General features: G+C 38.1%; 2 protein-coding genes across 5 annotated transcripts in view; one reads left to right on the top strand and one right to left on the bottom strand.

Moving 5' to 3' along the window:
• Positions 1–24,683, top strand: part of LOC129726997 (zinc finger protein 609) — an 85,536-nt gene that overhangs the window by 36,792 nt on the left and 24,061 nt on the right. For all 4 annotated transcript variants that reach the window (XR_008728453.1, XM_055684329.1, XM_055684327.1 and 1 more), the window contains exon 2: positions 22,373–24,197. Coding sequence is in view for 3 of the 4 variants with exons in the window: in XM_055684329.1 (XP_055540304.1) it covers positions 22,642–24,197 (1,556 nt within the window). In the remaining variant the exon portion in view is untranslated. The remainder of the gene's footprint in view (positions 1–22,372; positions 24,198–24,683) is intronic.
• LOC129728564 (uncharacterized) lies at positions 5,367–9,905 on the bottom strand. Its single transcript, XM_055687011.1, has one exon. The coding sequence runs from the start codon at positions 9,903–9,905 to the stop codon at positions 5,367–5,369; it is 4,539 nt and encodes a 1,512-aa protein (XP_055542986.1).

Raw genomic sequence — 24,683 nt, 5'->3', positions numbered from 1 at the left:
TTCTGGTTTTATTCATATGCATTCGGTTCCACGTTACTGGCACCAGCGTCAGTAAATTATGTTTCAACGAGGCTCGCTGTTGGCTGTTTCGGTTGCTGACGGTGATTAGGGATGCACGAGCTTTTGATACGCACCGACTCACGAAAGTAACCAGCGGTTTTTTCAGCGCCCCAAAACTGATCGTTTGCCTAAAACCGAAGTCTACCGAAACACTACGATTTTGTGTGTATTATACATATTATGATTTCAATCTCTGTAAATGTATTCATTACGCAGCTGTTGCGTTATCCTCTGAATACATTTGTTGTGTAAAAGCCAGAGCATTTGATGTGCGTTTTGAGAGGACACATCGGATGATCTAAGCTTGAACTTTTGCGTGTATGACGGTATATTGAGAAAGTACTGCCAATCCCTCAATGGAGTTGGCACGGAATCCGTCTATACCCTTCTCTCAACAGCAGTTTCAGACTTTGACTCAGTAACAAACTGTTAAATTATCGTAAACTTTGTTCCACCCATTTTTTTTCTTTATTCAATTAATTTTTAACATTCACGATTTCATTTGCTGTTATTTTCCTAATATTCAGATATTATTTATTGAATGAACGTTTTCAAATATTATTTAGTAAATAAACTAAAAAATGTTTGAAAATGAATAAAGATGAAGGCTTCTGCACACGTAAATATGCTACATATAATTGGCGTACGAAAGCATATGTTTTTAAAATAACTTTGTGGTTTTTTTATAATCATTGCAAATGCAAGTTGAATTAAATATTGATAGGGTAAGGAACGGCTTAAGCAGTAGCGCCTATTTTAATCAGTCGAAGAAAACAGGCCTCAAACTCCTGCATTTTGATCAATATCGACAATTTCAATGATGGAAACGAAAACTTTGATTGTCTAGCTGTCTTACGAATATAAGAAATACCGTTCATCACAAAGAAATTTGTGAACAAACCCGTTCGAAACAAATCGACCTATATTGCAGCCATTCAGGAGCCACTTCGGGTGCTGAAAAAAAAACTGCAAAACAGATGGGAACTGCTTAAAATAGCTTAGGGGTGATTGGAATAGTGTCCCTCGATTGGTAACTTTAACCGATTATTGTTAAAGTTTGCTAACTTAGGGTTAGGGAGTAAGTTGGTCAATGAGGATATCTTCGAATTTACGCAAAAAATCGTGTTATATGGGTTATTCGGTTTTCAAGTCGAAACTTTTTGTCTGAACAAAGCTAGCCAAATTGAAATAAACCAGGTGTTCAAAGCATAATGAAAGTCCTTTTTATTAGTTTTAAATTGTGTAACGCAAACTCTCGCCAAAATTTTATTTTCACATATTTTAAGTAATTTTCATATTCAATACATGAGGGGCTAGTTGGTAACATACTAGCGGAGTTGGTTGGTCTGGTCATATGTACATCATCAATGAATTCGAGTAACAAAGTATATGCAATTCCAGGTACAGTTCATTTTGCAATGCAAACTAAACAAACGAAAACAGCATGTCATTAATTTGTATTGCTTTATTAAACACGTAACATAAGACATAAATCTTTTTCGTTACAAAGTAGGGTATCGAACGTCTTCGTCAGTGGTTTTCTTCGGCAGTTTTTTTGCAGCAATCTTATGTAAAAGAGGGCCAAAGAAAACCACTGCGAAGACGTTCGATACCCTATATAAATTACGAATCTCCATATCTCCTCTTAAAAACTACCGGTGCTGTCGGTTAAAGCGATGTGCCGAGGGAGTTTGTTCCAATAAGACCTCGCACGAAAAAGGATTTGCCGTATTGTGCATTGTGATATCTCGGTAAAATGAATTTTCTCACTCTTGTATTCTGGAAAGTGAAACGGTTACAAAAGGTACAAGTTTGTTGTAGAGATATTCAAGCTTTTCCGTTAATGAGATTTTGGATTTCGGAAAATTTGAAAAAGAACAACCTAAGAGGTTTTGTTGCCAATGAGTAACACTAGAGTATCTGTTCAAGTCTTACGACAAAACGAACACATGAGTTAAACGGAACTCGTATTCTATCAAGCATGGCGGCAGAGGCAGAAGGTAGTAGTAGAAGATAGTAGAATTTAAGAATATAAACAATTTGGTAAAAATTATCTCTATTTCATCTCTCGTTTTGATAAATTTTTTAGTGCAAACCATCAATGCCGAGTCATTGATGAGCAATTCTCGCTGAAACTAGGCCACTAGGTGCACAAGGTCTTTCAAATTTGATATAAATGCACATAGTTATTAGAAATAGAGAAAAAATGATAATGTCATTTTTGTTTGATCGAATTTGTCGACCCCTTGGTCACCAAGGGGCGAAACAGTTTTTAGAAAAGTTGAAATTTCAGTAATTCTTGATGTATTATTTAAACTATATCTCTAAAATTTGTTATGTAAAGTACTACAAGTAGCACTTTTATGTAAAGATGTAATGTAATGTAATGATAGGGCTTTCATTTGAAGTGATCAGAATTTAGGCTGCCATCTTGAATTTGGCCGCCATCTTGAATTATGAAATGCGATTTTGACCGTGTTCGCAACTACCGACTTTCGATCTAAGATCAGCATTAGAAAGCTGAGAAAAAATGCTATAAGATGCAAGGAAAAAATTAGGTGAGCATCAGTGGTAACCCATAAATTGAACCTATTTTCCAAACTGAGTTTCAAAATATTCAACGTATACCGCGCGATCAACGTAGTAACCTGTCTACTGAGACCAAGTGGATGCACGTGTTATAACCCTACTATCTTCATATATCATAATCGATTGATGCTGCAACTGGTACGCCACTACTGTTTTTTTGTGTTAGTGAGAATAATGCATACAACACTAGCATGTTTGATACTAACAAAGCGATAGGTTTTTATTACTGAGCAGTTCCACAAAAAATGTCCCAGTTTTAATATTTTATTTAAATAGTCATTTTTAATTTGGTTGCAACTTTGCATAGATATTGCTATAGGCAAAAGATATTATTTTGTGCTATTGGTTTAGTTTTTTTTTATGGCATGACTCATATTTGAGATAGTGCTGGGACCTTCAACCGGATATATTCGTGATCCGGTTATCCGAAGCTCGGATCACGGATGTGTAAACGAATATTATTCGGATGTCCGGATATCCGGATATTTTTAGGGAAGGTATTGATGATTACAAATATTTTCAGGGCCAACACGGTTTGTTTGATCCGTACGACGTTTTCTATAAAGTTGTAGATAGTATTTTTGTCTCTCCGAAAAAATATACACTTCAAAATAATTTTTTTTTGAAAAAAAATGTAAAAGAAAAATGTAAAATTGTCGTCAGGTTTTATCTATTATCGTCCGGAGGTTAATGAAAACATAGAGAACTAATCTTTTGCAGGAAGATGCTGCATTATGAAGAACCATCATGCAAAAAATTAATTAAGGGTAAACCTGACGATAATCGAGCCGATACCTATCTGAAAAAGCTCATTTTTTGAAAATCTATTTTTTTATAAAAACTACAAAAGATTACCTAAACAATGAAACCAAAGAAAAAGTTATAAAGTGTATATTTTTTTATTATAGCATTTTTTCTCAGCTTTCTAATGTTGGTCGTCTCAGATCGAAAATCGGTCGTTGCGAACTTGGTCAAAATTACATTTTTCTGATATAATTCAAAATGGCGGCCAAATTTAAGATGGCGGCCTGAATTCTGATCACTTCAAATGAAAGCCCTATCATTCCTCTTTACAGAAAAGTGCTACTTGTAGTACTTTACATAACGAATTTCAAAGATGTACCTCAAATAATACATCAAGAATTACTAAAATTTCAACTTTTCTGAAAGCTGTTTCACCCCTTGGTGACCAAGGGATCAACAAATTCGATCGAACAAAAATGGCATTATCATTTTTTCTCTATTTCTAACAACTATGTGCATTTATATCAAATTTGAAAGACCTTGTGCACCTAGTGGCCTAGTTTCAGCGAGAATTGCTCTGATCTAAAATAATTAAAGCTCACACTAATGCATCGACAAATGAGCCGTTGCAAAACAGAGTGGTCTAAAGAGCATTTTTTTCGAAAATGAGTTTTTTGCATAAATCTGCTTAAGCTGCTGAAGTTGGGAAATTAAGAAAATTTTTGAAAAATCGAACTTTACATAAATCGGTGTAATACTATCATGTAACACGTAACATGTAGCATATCACATGTGAAAAGTAACATGTCACTTGTTCTGTACGTGTCACACGTGATATGTAACATATTACACGTATTGTAACACGAAAAATATAACATGTGAAATATTATGTAGTATGTAACATGTTGTTGTTGAATGGACGAACCGGATAAACGAGAAGTAACTGGAACCTGGACTGGACACTGACGCCAGAGAACCGACTTTCCACGTGGTCTAACCGAGAACAATAACTACGCAATAAAAGAACGAGCGAGTAAAAAAAGCGACTTTATTGCTCTACGTTTCCGTTACAAGTGAAATTTTAGTTTTCGTTTCCCTTTCTCTTGCCAAATAAAGATATAAAAGAAAATAGACTGGTTGTATACCAGGGGATTGCTAAAAACACCTCAACATCCTCCCCGCCTTGAGGTAGCACCTCAATCCGGAAGTGGACATAGCTTCTGAACTGGACGTTGATACTCTGTCTTGCCTCGACGCAAAGTGACGATACGCACCAATCCCTGCTGATCTGGATGCACTGCAGATACTCTGGCCAACTCCCACGCTGAGGGTGGTACATTATCGCCTTTCACCAAGACTAGCTGACCTGGTTTTATGTTCTCCTGGCTTGTTCTCCATTTTCCTCTTGGTTGCAATGTTGCGAGATATTCATTTCGCCACTTGTTCCAAAACTCGATCGTATAGCGCTGAACCTTCTTCCAACAATCAAGTCGATTCATTTGTACTTGTGAAACATCAGGTTTGGGTAATAGATTTAACGGCTGGCCCACAAGAAAATGCCCCGGTGTGAGCGCTTCAAAATTATCGACCGATGACGAAATGGGGCACAGCGGCCTCGAATTAAGACACGCCTCGATTTGGCAAAGAACTGTAGTCAGCTCCTCATAAGTCAACTTCTCATTTCCAACGATTGGTCGAAGCAGCCTCTTGGCGCTTTTTACTGCTGCTTCCCAAATACCGCCTTGGTGAGGACTGGAGGGTGGTATAAATTTCCAGCTTATACCAAGATTGCTGAAATGACGCGCTGCGTCCTTGCTGTGAGTCATCAATGCCGAGTAAGTTTCCTTCAAACGTCGATCAGCGCCAACCAGATTTGTACCGTTATCGGACCATATTTCATTGCAATATCCTCGCCGCGCAATCATTCGTTTCAACGCCCCCAAGAACGAAGCAGTCGATAGATCTCCCGCTGCCTACAAATGCACCGCCTTGGTCGATAGGCATATAAAAACGACGATATATCCCTTCATTGATCTCTCTCCTCGAGTGTTACTGGAGCGAACTAAAATGGGACCTGCATAGTCCACCCCAACATGGGCAAATGGACGACATGCCGTTACACGCGCCGCTGGAAGACTTCCCATCAATTGTTGAGCCGTTTTTGCCTTCAAGCGACAGCATTTAACACAGTTACGCACAGTTTGTTTCACTACGTCCTGACACCCCTTAATGTAGTAGTACTGGTTGATTGTTGCGGTCAACAACGATGGACCGGCGTGACAATTCTGAACATGTAGTTCCTCCACTAACAGCTTTGTAAATCGATGTTCCTTGGGTACGATTACAGGATGCTTAATGCGAAATGGACGGCTGGAGTGTTGTAATCGACCACCAACTCGCATTGTTCCGTCGTTATCTAGAAATGGGTACATATCACTGATCTTAGATTTCACAGAAACTTCCCGACCGTTAACTAAGCAGTTGATTTCCTTCTCGTAAATGTCACACTGTGCCAACCTTGCGAATTGTATTCTGGCCTCATGCAACTCAGACGGCGTTATCATACCATTTTGTTTGGGTTTTTGAACTCTCGGTGCCTTCATGTTGGCGATAAAACGCTTCACGAATGCTAGCTGCCGACATGCTGCATTCAAAGTAGACTTCCGATCAAGTATCTGCCTTTCTATCACGTAATTGGTGCTTGGGAGTGCTACCAGTATGTTGAGCGATTGAAATCGTTTACGCACCTCAAGCATATCATCGTTAAATTCTTCCTCAATAACGTTGTGTTTCCATGTTGAGGAATCCTCTACTAGCCAAGGAGGTCCTGTCCACCAAAGTGGATGGTTGATTAACTCTGAAGGGTTTATACCCCGTGAGGCACAATCTGCAGGATTTTCGTGTGACGATACATGCTCCCAATGCCGACGAGGCAAAATATCTAGAATCGTGGACACCCTGTTTGCTACGTAGGTGTTCCACTTGCGTGGGTGGTTACTAAGCCATTGCAAGACTATGGTAGAATCAGTCCATGCAAACTGTTGAATTTGAAAACGTCCGAGTGGTCCTGCTATACGTTTCATCAACCTAGCCAACAGTTCTGCTGCATTTAGTTCGAGACGGGGGATCGTGACTTGTTTAACCGGTGCCACCTTCGTTTTAGCTGCAATCAGGCTAACTCTAATTTGACCATTTTCGCTAACCCTTCTCAAATAAACTACTGCGGCGTATGCTTCCTCAGAAGCGTCTGAGAAACCATGCAGTTCAATTTGACTCTTAAAGTTTGCCATCCATCTGGGAATTTTAACTTGCTCGAGTTGTGAAAGATTTTGTTTCATCTGTTCCCATGCATCTCCGATGCACGGAGGTAATGCATCATGCCAATTCAAATCGTAAAGCCAACATTGTTGATAAAGAATTTTTGCACGAATGATAACTGGTGCAAACCATCCAAACGGATCAAACAACCGCGCAGTGTCCGACAGCAACTGGTGTTTTGTGTTGGGACCATCAACTTGCAAATTAATCTTAAAAGTAAACACGTCAGCTTCGGGTAACCAATGAGTACCAAGCGCCTTCACTGAATTCCGCTCGTCCGGGAATTTGATTGGTTTGGCATTAACGTTGACATCTGAAAGTGAGCTGGAAACCGTTGTTGAATTCGAACTCCACTTCCGCAAGATGAAACCAGCATGGTGTAGGATCTCGTTAATCTGCTTGATCAACTCTATTGCCTCTTCGTCAGTATCAGCTCCCGAAGTCAGATCATCGACGTAGGTGTGCTCCCTAATTCGTTCAGCAGCTTCAGGATATTTTTTCTCGAACACTTCCGCTGCCTTCTTTAACGCTGCCATAGCCAAAAATCCAGAATTCTTGAGACCGTAGGTGACAGTCAAAAGCCGAAAATGCTGTATGGGTTTATCCGATGAATCTCGCCATACTATGCGCTGATAGTTCGTATCGTCTGGATGCACCAATACCTGGCGGTACATCTTTTCGATGTCCGCTGTAAATACCACCGGAAAAGAACGAAATCGCAGAAGGACATCAAATAAATCAGCATTGATATTGGGCGCGTTTAGCAACAAATCATTGAGTGATGCTCCGGACGACGTAACACATGACCCGTCAAATACAACGCGAAGTTTGGTCGTGAGACTGTCTTCCTTAACAACTCCATGGTGAGGTAAATAGCAGGACTTCGTACAATCAACTGCTACTTCCGAATCAGGAATTAACTGCATGTGGCCCAAGTCTACATACTCTTGCATAAACGTTGCGTATCTTTCCTTAAAACCTTCATAGTTTTGGAATCTGCGTTCCATGGCTCTGAGGCGTTTAACAGCAGCCGTCAAAGATTCACCGAGTTTGTGTTCTGAATCGTCCAGCGGTAGCCTTACGATAAAGCGTCCATCTTTTGTACGTGTGAATGTTGAATCGAAATGTTTGATTACTCTTTTTTCCTCCTCTACCAAAGGTTTGGTGTCGTGCAGCTCTTGATCCTCCCAAAACAGTCGTAATGTACGGTCAATATCGAAATCTTGACGAAGATTGATCACAGCGTGATTAGCGTGTATACTCTCTTGTTTGCAAATTTTTCCTGCGACCATCCATCCAAATATGGAACGCTGTGCAACAGGAACACCGTTTTGATTCTTGACCTGCCCCGATTGAAGTACGGACAGGAAGACATCTGAACCCAAAATAGCATCAATTGAACTCGATTTGTTGAATCGAGGATCAGCTAGTTGTAATCCCTTTAGATACGGCATGTTCGATGCGCTAAACTGCTGGCACGGCAGGGTTGCCGTCAGCTTTCCCAAAATATACGCCTGAGTAGTAAGTGTAGCCTTCTCGTCGAATCGCGATGAAATCACCAACGAGACCTTGCCGGCTGTAGTACCGACTACCTCTCCGTTGACTCCTGTGACTTCCACATTGGCGTTGAACCGCTTCAGTCCAAGGCGTTTGGCACACGCCTCGGTGATCAGAGATGCCTGCGATCCAGAATCTATGAGAATTCTTACCTCGTGTGACTTGCCGTCTTGTCCCTTAACATAAGCTACCACCGTTGGTAACAAAGAAAACGTGGTTGGTTCCGCACTACAGCTAACCGTTTGCGTCGCGTTTGCCGAAATCGACGACTCTTCACCGCTTTGCTGCTTTATTTCAATTTCACCGTCCGGCTGGTCCGATGGTTTGGCATCCTTTCTACATAGTAACGTGTGGTGTCGCTGCTTGCAGTTTGGAGTACGGCAGACTGATTTTGATGTACATCGCTTTGCTGTGTGGGATGGGCGCAAGCAGTTGTAACATAACTTTGAAGAAACTACAAGCTCACGACGCGCCGATAAATCCATCGCCTTGAAAGATTCACACTGGTACACCGGATGATCCTTTGAACATTTCCCACAAGTTTGGGGAACAGCGGTAGCGGCAGCATGGAAGGTTTGCAGTTTTCTCTCGTTGCCACTCGTCTTTGGGTATTCCTTCTTAACTGTGTCGTATGTTTTCTTCCCAAAAGCCAGACATGTTTCTAATGCATCGCAGCGTTTTTGCAGGAAATCCAGAAAATCCGTGAAGGAAGGGTTTTCGACATCAATTATTTTCTGTGCCCATAACGAACGTGTACCGCGATCTACCTTTTCCAGCAGCAGATGAATGAGCCATGGGTCACGGGTCTCGTATTCGTTTCCTAATGCCTTAAGTTGACGAATGACGTCATCAGAAACAGCCAATATTTTTTTCAATCCATTTGCGTTGCCAGCGGCTGGTTGATCGACAAACTCTCTAATGAGTGCAAACACCGTATATTTATTTTTATCGTAATGCGCAACTAATGTTTCCCAAGCTTCGCGATAATTGGCATCACTGATCGGGAACGAATATACCATCCTTTTAGCCTCTCCGTCGAGGTACGAAAAAAGGTACTGCATTTTAACGGAATCCATTAAATCATCTCGTTTGTGAATCGTGCTCTCGAACAAATCCTTGAATGAACGCCAATTTTTCCTTTCCCCTGCAAACACGGGAATGTTTAGCTGCGGTAGCTTTACGTTAAGCTGCGGCTCATGGTTCACTGGAGGATTTTCTAAAACTGGTTGATTTTGACGTGTAAGAACTGCCTGTTGCGTTTCCAGCAGTGCTTTGATTGCGTCACGTAAATCACTTGTATAGTCCTCTGATTTAACACTGCAAACAGAACCATTTTCCTGCGATTCTTCCAGGAACTGGTTATACAAATCCTTAACCTTAAAATACACTTCGTCGAACTGCAGTCGATGATTAAAAACAGAAGCAACATCCTCTAAGTGGGCCGTATTCTCTTCAATCGCAGTTTGAACGACGTCGAAATGACCAGCAAGTTCCGTGAGTTTAGTGCGTCTTTCAAGCACTTCTGCAGCGGACGGTTTCCGACAGCGAATGTTGTGTGCGACGGACAACTCCCATTTCACTTTCGCAAAAATAACCTCTCGCTTCAAAGCCAACTTATCCGCGGTTGCTGAATCCATGATCCGGACGTGAAGGACCAAAATGTTGTTGAATGGACGAACCGGATAAACGAGAAGTAACTGGAACCTGGACTGGACACTGACGCCAGAGAACCGACTTTCCACGTGGTCTAACCGAGAACAATAACTACGCAATAAAAGAACGAGCGAGTAAAAAAGCGACTTTATTGCTCTACGTTTCCGTTACAAGTGAAATTTTAGTTTTCGTTTCCCTTTCTCTTGCCAAATAAAGATATAAAAGAAAATAGACTGGTTGTATACCAGGGGATTGCTAAAAACACCTCAACACATGTTGTGTTATATGTAATGTTACACGTGACATCTTACATGTGATATGCTATACTGCCGCTCTTTGCATGTCGGTCCCATAACAAAAAGACTCAAATCGAGAAAACGTCGATTGAATTATTTAAGCAATTTTCGGTTATTTTGTGTCCGCATAGCTGTCCTAGTAAGAAATTGTTATCAACTGGTTAAATTAAGTATGTTCAAATCAATTGACTTAAAAAATGACATAAATTATATTTTTCTATTAACAAAACAGCAATGTGACATGCATGTGACAATGTGACATGTGACATGCATGCGAATAATTTTCGATCTGATCAGCTAAATATTCGCATAACCGTCTCCTAACGAAAAGTGTTGATTCAGGGTATCCGACAACTTCGGCAGCAGTTCTCTTTGGTAGTTTTATACAGCATTCTAATGCACAGCCCGTCGAAGAAAACAGCTATCGAAATAGTCCGAAACCCTACTTTTCCCATTTTTTGTCATAATAATCAATTATTATTACTTGAAACTATGAAAGATGAAACTATTAAATAGGGTTAGAGAACAGATCGATCTTCAATATGCATCATAATTGGAGAGTAATGAGAGTTTGTGGGTCTTTTTTCGAGGTAAAAACTGATTTCTCCGCGGGAAGATGGTTTATAAGAAAAATGTGTAACAAGATGGTATGGTAGTATAGGTTTGTTTAAAAATAACGTACATATTTTAAAGAGAAGGGATAAGTTTCAAATATATGTGATAAAACGAGTAATATGCAAATAGCGCGACATGCAAGTTAATTATTAAATTTATTGTGTAAAATGGCATATATCAAGATGGCTTGACAAAATAATTATTTTTAACTCTTTTATCTCATATATTTAGTGGTTAATTTGTGAGTTCGAAATCCAATTTGTGGTGATTTGTGGTTAAGTAGTTTCTGGGAAATTTTCGAAAAACTGAGTCTAGCCATCTTTGAACATGTTTTTTCTTCAAATGAATCGGACAACGATGATATATACACCAATCGAAAGCTCTTAATTTGTGGTTCACGAAAATATAACTTTTGTGGTCATAGTTACAAGTATACGATAAGACTATAGTTTTGTTCTCGTGTTTGCAAATGCAAATTTGGCAATTTGACCATTTGCGTTGATTCGTCCAACCTTCATTTGACATCAAAAGTGATTCCTTTGCGACCGATTCCACAATAACACGAAAACAATATCGCACGCTAGCCTGGGGGGCTATTGCGGTCTCGATCAACTAGATTAGTTGAGAGAATTTGCTATCGATATTGTTTTCGGCACATTTTGCATGTTGTAGGATAAGTACAACGATACACCGTGCCCCAGTGCTAAGTCGAGAAAATTTTCATCTCGAAAAGATCCTCGACCTGATCGGGAATCGAACCCAATATAACAACCGTGTGGGAGGGCTAGCCGAGCGACATCGCTAACCACAGGGAAACCGATTCCATGATTCTATTTTATCCCAATGATCTTGGATGCAACAGATATTATGACGTTAGAATCAATCAGTCTTCCATTATATTTTTTTTATTTAGAAGTAGAAACGAACGCAGCAAACATAAAATATCGTTTACACAGGGTACGCATCAACTGCTAACGAATCTTGTGCTTCTGAGAATTTGAAGTGGTGGCTCGAAGTCGGCCATTCGTGGCTTCAATACCGTTTGGCCTTAACTAATATTGTTATGAATCCTCCTTATCTCAGTCGAAACTGATTTCAGTCAAATGTGTACCAAAATCGTCATTTAGGGGAAAGTAGGTAAAGACGGACACCCTAAGGTTCAATCTAAATAATTCCCTAGGTATTGCTATTTAGATCGCAGTAGTCATACAAATTGAAACTTAAGGTCATTTGTTTTCATAATCATTTTTGGTATTAGTGAACTTCCTCCAAGTTTTATGTGTTTTCGGTCTTCAAAAATAAGACTATAAATTGCTGTTTTTTGACATGGTTGGGAAAGACGGACACTTGGGGTGGGTAAGATGGACACTACAAAGGTAAAGGTGGACACTCACAAAAAAGATGTGGTACGTTAAGTATTCTTTTGATTTATGTGTTAAGTGATGGCCATACATTACTCTACGTTATTAGAGTCCATCTATACATCACGTGAACAGTTTGAGAAGATGGGTTTCGATGAAGGCGAAAATTCTTCGCCTATATGGCCTGTTCTAATTGCTAAGTGATTAATATCTGCTGGTTTCTCTCGCGGGTGTACTTTGTGAACATCTGTAGTACACAACAGATGCTACATGTGAAAATTCTTGGAAAATCCGTGTGTCCATCTTTCCCTACCTTAGTGTGTCCATCTTGCCTGACATGGTTGTAAATTTTTCAAACGATCGTAGCTCTTCATCGGAACATCGAAAATCTGCTGGATTTTCACTAGAAAACCGAGGAAAGACTAATTAATCACTTTACTATTGTGAACAAACGAAAACACGTAAGTTTCACGAGTTTTTCACTATTTTCCGTGGAATAAAAATTACATCAAATTGCGCGTTCACGAAAATATTCTTTGTTTTACTTACAAATTTGACAGTTTGCTTGCTGAAAACCGATAATGCAACTCAAAAGCATTAACACACTATAAAGAAGGTATTCGCATCACTCAACTATCATAATACATTCTAGTTTGTGAAATATTAAAAGTGTCCATCTTACCCGCAGTGTCCGTCTTTACCTACTTTCCCCTAAATTGTTTGTTTTCTATTTTTAGAAAGCGTTTTAAATTAAATTAGTTTGGTACTACAGGCGAACTTCGATATAAGGAACCCTTGTTATAAAGTATCTTAGATATAGCGTCACTCGATATAAGGTACATTTTACCTCGATATAAGGTACATATTTTTATGTTGTTATAAATATCTCCGAAATTGGTATAGAGCAAGATCCCAAATCACCGATGGTCGAATATCGACCATTTTTGATTTGAATGAAACTTTGCACACGTATTTGGCTTAGCAAACTGAGCATTTTCCACAGATGGAGCGATTTTTCACACCCATGAGTTACATTCTAAAAGGGCGTATGCCTTTTGGCATAGGTTTTATTCGAAGCATTGTAGCCCAGAAACCGTTGGTTGTATAGAAAAACTGTCTAAGAATGAGTTGTAGGGAATTAAAAATGCACCATAAAAAAATATACACTGTACAAAAAATTTTGTTTTGACCAAATAAAATTAAAAATAAACATTAAATTTCAATTTAAAAAAAAAAAGAGATGAATTTTTTTTATTTTTTTTTTAAAGAAACTTGACGTTCAGGATGGAGAAATGAAAAATATTTTTTTTATGGTAGATAATTTTTTTTATAAAAATTCTAATTTAAACATTTTTCAAAATACTTGTATTCTGATGATCTTAAAAGATGCAGAGAGTCATTTTGAATCAAAAAGCTTTGTCGTGCAACACTACCTACTTGTTTACTAATAATAACTGTTTGTAAAGTACGCAACCAATAACTACTGGGTCACCTATAATATCTGTTTTCGTATATAAATACGATTGCACTACTCCAGATGTGTTAGTAACAGTTTGCATTTTGTGAAGATGAATAAAGTGAAAATGGAATCAAGCTTGCGCAAATTAAACGAAAACGTTATTGCAAAATTAAAAATATTGAACAGTCAAGCTCATTTTGATATGTCTTTATCAATTTGTGATTCGTGTAGTTATTGGAATGATAGTCAAGTCACCACTCATCCCTTCGTTGTTTACTATTCAGAATCTGGAACACTTAAGAATATCAGCTTCATCATAATATCGGAAGTACTACATCATGATACTGTTGCGGTTCAGGTGTTTATTGCCAAATTAATGAGTTTTTTGAAAACAACAATAGAGTTGAAAAAAGCGATATTAATGTCTGATGGAGCTGCCTCACAATATAAAAATAGAAAAAACTTTGCAACAAAATATAACGTCGATGCAGAGTGGCATTTTTTGCGACTTCTCATGGTAAAGGCCCATGCGATGCAATTGGTGGCATATTAAAACGAATGGCAGGAAATGTAAGTTTAGCTAAAGAACATGAACATCCCATTACAAGCGCAAAAGAATTGTATGATTGTAATAAAAATTCATCAAAAATGTCATTTAGTTAGATATCATATGAAGAATATGAACAAGGAGTAACAGAATGGAGCAATATTTTCAAAAAATCTATAATGATAGCTGCCACACAAAAGTATTACTCTTTTGTTCCGACTTCAGAAAATAAGATACAAACGAAGCTGTTTTCAAAAGATGACGAATCATTTACTTATGATGTATATAATATATAAGGTGAAACTAGTTCTGTAAAGTATCTATGTCATAAAAAATATGTTCCTTAGATAATAAAACTCGAAAATCAATATTTGATTCTTATATATATTTATATCACTTAGAACATTTAACTCTTTTCTTGAGAACCGTTCGCCCAATCGTTTTGTTGTCAAAGAATGAATTGTATATTTTTGATCAAGCATTCCAATGAACGTATGGTTTTTTCCTGGAGAACCATGGACAAATTAAGAGAAACGTGTATTTTCCTAAATAATTATGATTTTTCGAGCTTAAATTAGAAATAACTCGAAAACCAATGCCTTTAGAATGTTTACTACTGAAAGCTTTTTGATTCAAAATGACTCTCTGCATCTTTTAAGATCATCAGAATACAAATATTTTGAAAAATGTTTAAATTAGAATTTTTTATAAAAAAATTTATCTACCATAAAAAAAAACATTTTTCATTTCTCCATCCTGGACTTTTTTTTAAAAGTTGCGTATTAACGTCAAGTTTCTTTAAAAAGTTCCTTTTTATTTAAATTGAAATTTATTATTTATTTTTAATTTTTTTTGGTCAAAAAAATTTTTTTTGTACAGTGTATATTTTTTTTATGGTGCATTTTTAATTCCCTACAACTCATTCTCAGACAGTTTTTCTATACAACCAACGGTTTCTGGGATACAATGCTTCGAATAAAACCTATGCCGAAAGGCAACGCCCTTTTATAATGTAACTCATGGGTGTAAAAAATCTCTCCACCTGTGAAAAATGCTCAGTTTGCTAAGCCAAATACGTGTGCAAAGTTTCATTCAAATCAAAAATGGTCGATTAAATTTTCGCGTATTTCCAGGCGATTTGAAATGATTTTGCTATATAGAAACTTCTGTAAACAATACATTGGTTTCCTTGTCAACCTCTCTGGTTACTATTGATCATTTAGGGAGTGTCCAGAAAATACGTCACACCTGGCGGAAGTTTGAAAACCCGTCGTAAAATTTATTGTTGTTGAAAAAACATGATATAGTGTGGTTTAACATGGATGGGAACGGAGGAGCTGATAAAAAAATTAACCTGAAGATTGATCCCTGGAGAATCTGTTTGGAATTTGAAATTACAAAATTCTGTTGAAACTCGAATTGCTAGAAATGTTTTAAAAAATGTTCCATAACCAGTTTTTTAACGTAGGACTACGTCTAACCGCACTATATCGAGATACATTCTGCAGAAAACTAAAATCAAGGTGTGACGGCGGAATGCAATATTTCAATCGGTAATACTGATGTAACCACCTGACGGATCACAATAATCAATATGTCGTTGGAATGATGAAATGATGGACAATTTTGTGATTCTTCATTTATCTTTATTACTTTATTGTTAAACAGTGCAAATTGATGAAAAGTTCCAAGGTCGAATTTCCACGAACAATGTACCAATCACATGCGAGCACGCCTAGCACAGACTTTATGAGTAGACACCAACTGCCTGCTGTGATATCGTGTATAGCAGTTGTAAAAAAAATTTGACAGAATCGCCCCGTCCCAATAGGTCGACTAATGTTTACTTTCACGAGCCGTCAGCTGTTAGAATTTTATTAAAACTGATGTCTTGAAGGAAAACATTTTGGAACAGGCACTAGTACTGCACCGAGCAATGTATGAATAGAGCGCTGGTCATTCGTCATCTATCAGTGCAGAAGAACTGAATATTCATTTGTGTGCAGCAAAGCCAAGTGAAGACTACATTGCCGCTGTCAACGCACAGTAAGGCGTGTTGAGTTAACGCGTAAGTATCGTGTTGCGATCTGGAACACAATCAAATTACCGTTTGAATTGTCTTCTTCTTCTTGTTTCGTATAATAGCAAATATTCAATATGATTATTCGGGTGCCGCAAAATACGCTGCGCCGCCGAGGACAACAAAATTCTGTACGTGTAGGTAGAGGCAGATAGCAGGGTATATAAATTTGGTGCGTTGTTTATTTTTGAACTCTACAGTCCGTTTTTCTCAAATTTATTTGAATAACTAAATATAGGGGATTTAAAAGACAATAAAAACCTAAATGTTCTGTACAGATCTTTGAACAGGTAGTTTAATGAGCTGATCTGACGATTATATTTTGCTAGCTAAATTAATTTAGTTCCATATGACAATCCTAGTTGCTTCTCGTGGGGGCGGTATAGAGGAAAACCAAATTCATTTCATCTTGAAATTAGAGTTCTCACATTTGTATTTTGATTTTTAAATATTTTTTTTGTTACATTAGCATCTACAAGAAAATATTACTTTTCATAACCTTACTTGTAATTGAACAACACTACACGCAAAAGTTGGATGGTGCGAAACCAGTACAAAATTGTGCGTTTTTAGCGCAGTTGTTGATGTAATTCGGAACCAGTACAATGATTGCGTGTTGGGCATAACGCAATTAATGCTCTAGCGTTTCTCCAATGTATTTGGCAGCTCCAAACTACTACACCTAAACAGTTTCAACTGGTATCAAGCAGCATTGCAAAGCGAGCGAGAAGCAAAACCATTCTCCTTTTTTCTGCTTGAGGACGAGACATATGCTACGCTTTTCAAGTCTTTTGCACACACGCTTCCGAGATACTTTTTCTCCTTCATGCATTCCTCTGAATAGCAGCAAGCACGAACCGACAGTATGAGTGAGACTAACAACACTGGTATCAAGTATGTGTCTCGCTCATTTCTTGAAGCAACGAGATATCGCCTTGCGCGTCGCAATCCGAACCGAAAGAGGAGCGAAAGAGCAACCTGCAAATTGTATGTGACGTGTCTATTCTTGTCGCACATACATGGAAATTCTACGAGCGAGAGAGAAATTTCTCTCGTCGCTTGAGAAAAAAGCGCGTGTACAGAATGACAAATAATAGTTATTCACAATTTACAAGTGTTGCCATAAAAAATCACCAACGCTTTTGTGGCTTTGTGGAATGGAGATAAATCGATCGAGTATTATGGGTCTACTACGAAAGACTGAAACTCAAAAGGCTGAAACACGAAAGGCTGAAATTCGAAAGGCTGAAATCACGAAAGGCTGAAAACTACATAAGGCTGAATCACGGAAAGCTGAAAAATCATAAGGCTGAAATTCACAAAGTTCATTTCTAAAAGAACGCTCGCGGCCGACTCGATTGTCCGAGTTGTATGCTGTCCTTACTCGCTATCGCTCGTTCGGACTAAACTAGGGGATCACCCCTACGAGTCAGTAGACCTAGGAAAACGAACGAACCTATACAGAGGTGATTTCTGCGGGGGGCTGCCCCCCCGCAGTGGCCGGCGCTTCCGACGGCGGGTCGCCGGCGCACACTCGCGGCCTTCGGCCGTCTCGCCCTGAATCATCTAGGAAACGTGTACAAGAGTCAAGTGTGTATAGATTCAAATATTGCCGAAAATTTATCCATTGCACAAACCAATTAATACTCTAACATTGAACTCTGTCACCTTATAAAGGTTTGTTATCCATGTGTTCGAATTTTTCAACGATTATGATTCAAAAGTTTCAGCCTTTCGTTCATTCGGCCTTTTGTGGTTTCAGCCTTTTGTGCATTCAGCCTTTCGTTATGAAACATACTTTTCAGCCTTTCGAGTTTCAGCCTTTCGGGTTTCAGCCTTTTGAGTTTCAGCCTTTCGTTACTAACCCGAGTATTATAGCTATTTAAATCTAGTGAGTTCACAAGTTGTTGTTTGCAGCTTGCACTGCTCCATGAGTAGCAGTCACTAATACACTCGACGTGAGAAATAAAGTGTCGGTATATGGTACATATTCTGATTTCATTCTATGTCAATGTATTCGCAGTACAACTGTTGCGTTATGCGTTTCACACATTAATTGTGCAACATTTGTGCGAATCGGGAAGACACAATGATTGTACAAGACTTCAACTTTTGCGTGTATGCAAACCTTAATTGCTGAGGCAAATGTAGTTTATGTTTCTAACCCGGTTTATTTTTGAAGATAACAGATATATGACTTTCAAATGTGGCATCTTCGTGTTTTTTTGGTATCTTGAAACTGATTACATTTTTTCTGATTCTGTTTACTGATAAAATGTTAAAATTGACCTGAATTGAATGTTAACATGTTTATAAAATTCTATGTTAATTTCTAATTTTCTGTAAATATGCACTTGTACCTGCAGGAAATTTTCAAATTATAAAAATACAGACCCCGTTCGATTCTGGCAACACGTCAGAAATTTTTCTGTTGCCAAAATCGGACCATGCAAAAAATGAACGGTTCTCTGTTCATGACTTTTTTACTTTTTAAGTGGCCAAGGAAACTAACACTAGATATGGTCACCAATAAACTAGTTTAAATTCCAAGTCGTTTGAGGTGTGATGAATTTAGGCTGACGACCTAGATACTTGATTTTACCACCCGAGTAATTAGAGGCATAGTACTACTTTAATCATGATCATTATATTACCGGAACATGTTCTGGTCATATCTCAGAAACCGTTTTACCGACTCCGGTCATCCGATTCGGCAACATAAACCAAAAAACCTTTCTTTTAAAGGATGTTGACCTTAAATTGGTTAAAAAAGCAAGAAAACTGAAAGATGTGATTTAACATAATCGCTCGTTTTTGGCACATGTGTGCCAAAATCGAACCGTGCCAAAGGTAAAACGAGCTCAAATCAAACCGAGCCTCAAAAGAAAATATAAAACTATTGCAGTCCTACGTCAACTATGCGGTCGTGTCTTGGAAACCACCCTCCCACTTTTTTCTCTAAACTCGCACTTGTACACTCTAAGTAGAAGCAAAAAATTTTGATTTGAAAAGGTGCATTTTATTATCAAAAACGTTATATAACCTATATAAAAATATGCTTAAGGTATGTTCGGCAGAATGATCTATTTCTCAAAAATGTCTGTTGTTCTCTGAAATCACACTCAGAATGATTGGTATTCTTTGATTTTCAAACATTTCAAGAATGTGTATATAAAACTACCTGTATGTGGTCGATTTTCAAGAGATAGAACCAACTTTGCTAAAGACTTCATTTTGATTTGACAACTAGTGAAAAAATTTAATTTTCATCTCACTATTAGGCAGATTAATCAAAAATCTATTTGTATAAAAAAATTTCCCTTAAGTTATACAAAAAATTTGACAAATACGCTATAGCAATTAAATGGCATTTTTACACTCAAAAGGTTGACGATCACGTTTTTCACGTTTCAAGCCAGTGTGCAAAGTGCAATTTTGAGCCACCCTTATGTGTAAAGAAAAGAAAATGCGGATTCCGGAATCCTGAAAGATGAGGAAATTATTGGAAAAGTCCTCAACCCGTAAGCAGATATTCATGGTTTTTAAACATTGAAGCGAAAAATAAATAACAACGAGAAGAAAAAAAGAAGTAGTTTCAATACAAATTTGTATGAATGTAAATTAATGTTGAAAAAAAAGTAGTTATAACATAACGGCTTGATTTTTTTCTTTTTTTTTTCTAGATGACATACTTTTTGGAAGTAAACTATTACACGCGGTTAAAAGATCTTCTGAAAAGCCAAGAAACTATGTGATTCAAATTACACTTAAAACGAGTTGGTTTACACTTATAGTTGGATTCTATTTCCAACATAAATTACACGTAGACGAATGACAACAAAATAAAGTACACTAAGGTTGCTTTTTACGCGGCTTTTTCTACGCAGATTCCGGAATTTACGCGGTTTTTTTTATGCGGATTCGGGAATTTACGCGGTGTTTTTTACGCGGATTCCGGAAACTACGCGGTATTTTTTTTGCGCGGATTTCGGTTTCCCTTCACTCGGAATGCAGAATTAACGCTGTTTTTTTTATGCGGATTCCAGAATTTACGCGCTTTTCTACGCGGATTCCGGAATTTACGCGTTTTTTTTACGCGGCACGTATCCCCCGCGTGAAAAGCGACTTTAGTGTATTTGAAGCCCTATTGTTAAGAATGTTTCATGATTCGATATAAGATACAATTCGATATAAAGTACAAATTAAAAATCGAAACGTACCTTATATTTAAGTTCACCTGTATTTATCACCAACATACAGGGGATAGTCAAAATAAGTAGGATAGGCAAAATTTTGGTGAAATTTGAAACGCTGTAGCTTTGGCAAATGTTGTTCGATTTTAATAATTCTATCACCATTGAATTTAAAACTTTTGAAGTTTCGTTTTCTAACCTCAGATCTGGCCTAGGTCACCGGATGTAGGAAATATTCCTGAGTTCCGGTAGGCATATCAAACCTGCTAATTTTTGGATGGATTTGTCAATGGTTTACCTGATAAAAATGCTTATTTGCATCATTGACATAGATGAAAAAATCATTTCTGAAGCGAATGGTTCATCAAGACCCGGAATCGGCCAAGAACTCATCGAGAAATGGCTATTTTTCATCCGGAAGTCTTCAGATGAACCTTTAGTAAGGGACATTTACGTTTTTGCATCAAATATAGCGTGTGACATCTCTATTTTCAGGATTTTTCATCACGAATCTTCCAAAAGACATATTCCTGAACATAGGCTGTATTGACCACTTCCGGAATCACTTGGATGCCCCGAAGGAACCCGTAGTGGGAGAATTTACATTTCTGCATCAAAATATAGCGTGCGACACCTGTATCTTCAGGATTTTTCACCAAGAATCATCCAAAAGACATATTTTTTAATACAGACTACGTTGGTCACAATCGGAACGATCCGGATGCCCAGTAGGAACCCGGAGTGGGGACGTTTACATTTCTGCATGAAATATAGCCTCTATCTTCATGATTTTTATCGGGCATCTTCCAAAAGACATATTACTGAATATAGGCTGCATTGGTCACTGCCGGAGCGATCCGGATGCCTTGTAGGAACTATGAGTGCGGGCATTTGCATTTTTGAATAAAATGAATTTGATGCAGAAATGTAAATTCTCCCACTACGGGTTCATCCGGGGCATCCAGGTTGTTCCGAAAGTGGCCAATGCAGCCTATATCCAGAAAAATGTCTTTCGGAAGATGCCCGATCAAAACTCCTGAAGATAGAGGTGTCACACGCTATATTTGATGTAAAAATGCAAATGTCCCCTTTCCTGGTCCCTCCGGGGCATTTAGATTGTTCCGGTTTTTGCCAACGTAGTCTGTATTCAGAAATATGTCTTTTCGATTATTCCTGATGAAAAATCCTGAAGATAGAGGTGTCGAATACTATACTTTGATGCAGAAATGAAAATTCCCTCACTACGAGTTCTTTCGTGGCATCCAGGTTGTTCCAGAAGTGGCCAAGGAAGCCTTTATTTAAAAATATGTCTTTTGAAAGATTCCTTGGGAAAAATCCTGAAGATATAAGTGTCACACGCTACATTTGGTGCAAAAACGTAAATGTCCCCTATTAAAGATTCCTCTGAGGACTTCCGGATGAAAAATAGCCATTTCTCGATGAGTTCTTGGCTGATTCCAGATCTTGATGAACCATTCGCTTCAGAAATGATTTTGTCATCTATGCCAATGATGCAAATAAGCATTTTTATCAGGTAACCCATTACCAAATCCATCCAAAAATTAGCAGGTTTTCTTGCCTACCGGAACTCAGGAATATATCCTACATCCAGTGACCTAGGCCAGATCTGAGGTCAGAAAATGAAACTTCAAAAATTTTCCAGTTCAATAGTGTTCGAATTATTAAAATCGAATAACTTTTGGCAAAGCTACGGCATTTCAAATTTCATCAGAATTTTGCCTATCCCACTTATTTTGACTATCCCCTGTATGTATATGGCAATAAAATCTTTCATTCGTAAATATCAGTTTAGCCATTTCTGAGACACGACATTTTTATTGATTTTATTGGTTATAGCTAATGTTTCTGATTATTATTTTTTTTCTCTGTCTCTTTGCAGCTTAAAATGGTCGTACTGACCCAAGGGCTGGGGCCCTTCGTCTCCCGCCGTAACGTATGTGAGAACAACGAGCCAATCCACAGTTACAATATCGACGAACCACTTGAAAGTTTTACAGCAAACTGGAACGAACTGCAATACACATTCGCACTTGTATTTGTATTAATTTGCTTTGATTTTTCTTCGTCATTGTTTTCAAACTTTAGCGAAGAAAAACTATCGTCATTCGAGGGCCCGCCAGTAGCGGATGCCCTTTTTGCACTTTCTGCATGGATTCAATGAAACGTACCGAGGCGAGCACCAGCCACCACCAAAACAAGGTGGTTTTAACGAACCAAGCAACAGACAGCAATAACAAATTAAATCTTAGTAGTAGTCATCTGAACAATAATACGGTAAGTCACAAACAACAACACCATTCGGCTTTATTGAATCAAAATCAAACGCCAGGAGCACAAGTATCCACGCCGTCAAATCAAATATCGAACCCATCGATATCGGCAACCAGTGATATAAATAAAGACTCCAATTTTGAATACGACGATAACGAATGGGATGTAGGTATAGGCGATTTGATCATTGACTTAGATGCAGATATTGAAAAATCATCCGTCAGTAATCAACATCATCAGAATCCATCAGCGCAAGCTTTAGTCGATTCCAGGACTGTGACGTCGCCTACAACATCTCAATTTTCGGCTGTAATACCGGCCGAATCTTCTACAAGCACATTGAGAAGTGAAACTAATACCAATAATTCGAAAAGAACATCAAACTTAAATTTGCCGGTCGGATTACTTAAGGAGTTTGATCCAGAGATAGTGTGTTTTACAAAGGGGATTGTTGCTTCCGCTAGTGGTAGCAAGTCCATTGCTTCAGCAACCACGTCAACGAAAGGAGGAAACACGTCTTCTACTTCAAAACATCACTCCTCCTCTTCCTCTTCCTCTTCCTCATCACTTTCTTCTGGACACCATCACCACCACCATCACCATCATCATCACAAATCAACGGATTCTGGAAATCGAAATTCAAGTAATCTTTCCAGGCACTCTGTTCTACTTAGCCAGCTAAACAGTAGTAAACAATCGAATTTACAATCCCTCACAACCTCGGATATTGCTGGATTGAAACACCATAATTCTAATAGTAACAGCAATAACAACTGCAATAACATTGGTGGTGACATTGACACACTGAAGAGCAGCCGAAGTAGCAGCTCAAGCACAATGTCATCAACGACAGGCGGTTCAGGTGGAAAATCAGCCACCAAACTTGCTGTTGATCATCAAGCCACTTTAGATAAAGGCTTAAAAATGAAAATCAAACGTACCAAACCAGGTACTAAAACTTCTGAGGCTAAACATGAAATTGTGAAAGCAGAGCAAAATGGAACCAGTTCACTACCAGTGTCTAATACGGATGAAAATAATAGTAATAGTAATAGCAGTTCTAACTCCAGTAGCAAGAAACATTCATCACAATCTCAGTCTCAAGCACAACTGGTTACTGCAAATACCAGCTTATCTCAACAGCAACAGACAGGGACTAAACGTGGAAGTAGTGGTCATCGAAGAGACAAAGCGAAGGATAAAACTGCACACCACAATCAGCGTGATAAAAATGAACACAATACCAACAGTAGTACTAACAGTATCAGCGGCGGCTCCTCTACGGGGAGTGATCGATGCTGCAGTTGTACACATGAAATTCAAGTGAACGGTGTTCAACAGCCATGTTCTAGTATATCCTGTGTACGAAATCGGACTTCAGATCAATCATTGACACCTCTATCGCAGCGGCTATCAAATCAAAATATTTCGAGGTAAGCAAATTGCTTCTATTTGAAACATTATATATAAATATATGTATATTTATATATGTTGACACCGCATTAAGTATTATAAATTTCGATGGAACTGTGAAAATTACTGCTTCACTGAAAAAGCAATTTACTGAAGATATCATCTACATTGGTACCACAAAAGGTCATAATAATGGTCGCAGTGGTTCAAATCTTACAAAAAAAATCTACATTGGTTCATTTTTGTTTATTTTTCATCATCATTGAGAAAAGCGTAGCATTTATTCCCTTGGTTCGATATCAAATAATTTAGCTTTATATTGAACCGGATTTCAGGTCACTTATGAGAGTATCCAAAACATGTCTCTAAGAGATCAATAATTGAATAATTGGTTGATTCAATCGAACGGCCGAATCACAAAAGGCTGAAACACAAACGGCTGAATCGAAAGCTTTCAACAATTTATTGTTTATGATTTGAGTTATTCAAATTAACTATTTTCACGA

Source organism: Wyeomyia smithii, chromosome 3 (genome assembly GCF_029784165.1).
Source record: "Wyeomyia smithii strain HCP4-BCI-WySm-NY-G18 chromosome 3, ASM2978416v1, whole genome shotgun sequence".
Classification (NCBI taxonomy): domain Eukaryota; kingdom Metazoa; phylum Arthropoda; class Insecta; order Diptera; family Culicidae; genus Wyeomyia; species Wyeomyia smithii.
This window is presented reverse-complemented; position numbering and strand designations above follow the sequence as displayed.

Bases quoted from the DNA above. Each gene is read 5' to 3' on its own strand.
- LOC129728564 (XM_055687011.1), bottom strand. From the start codon at position 9,905: ATGGATTCAGCAACCGCGGATAAGTTGGCTTTGAAGCGAGAGGTTATT.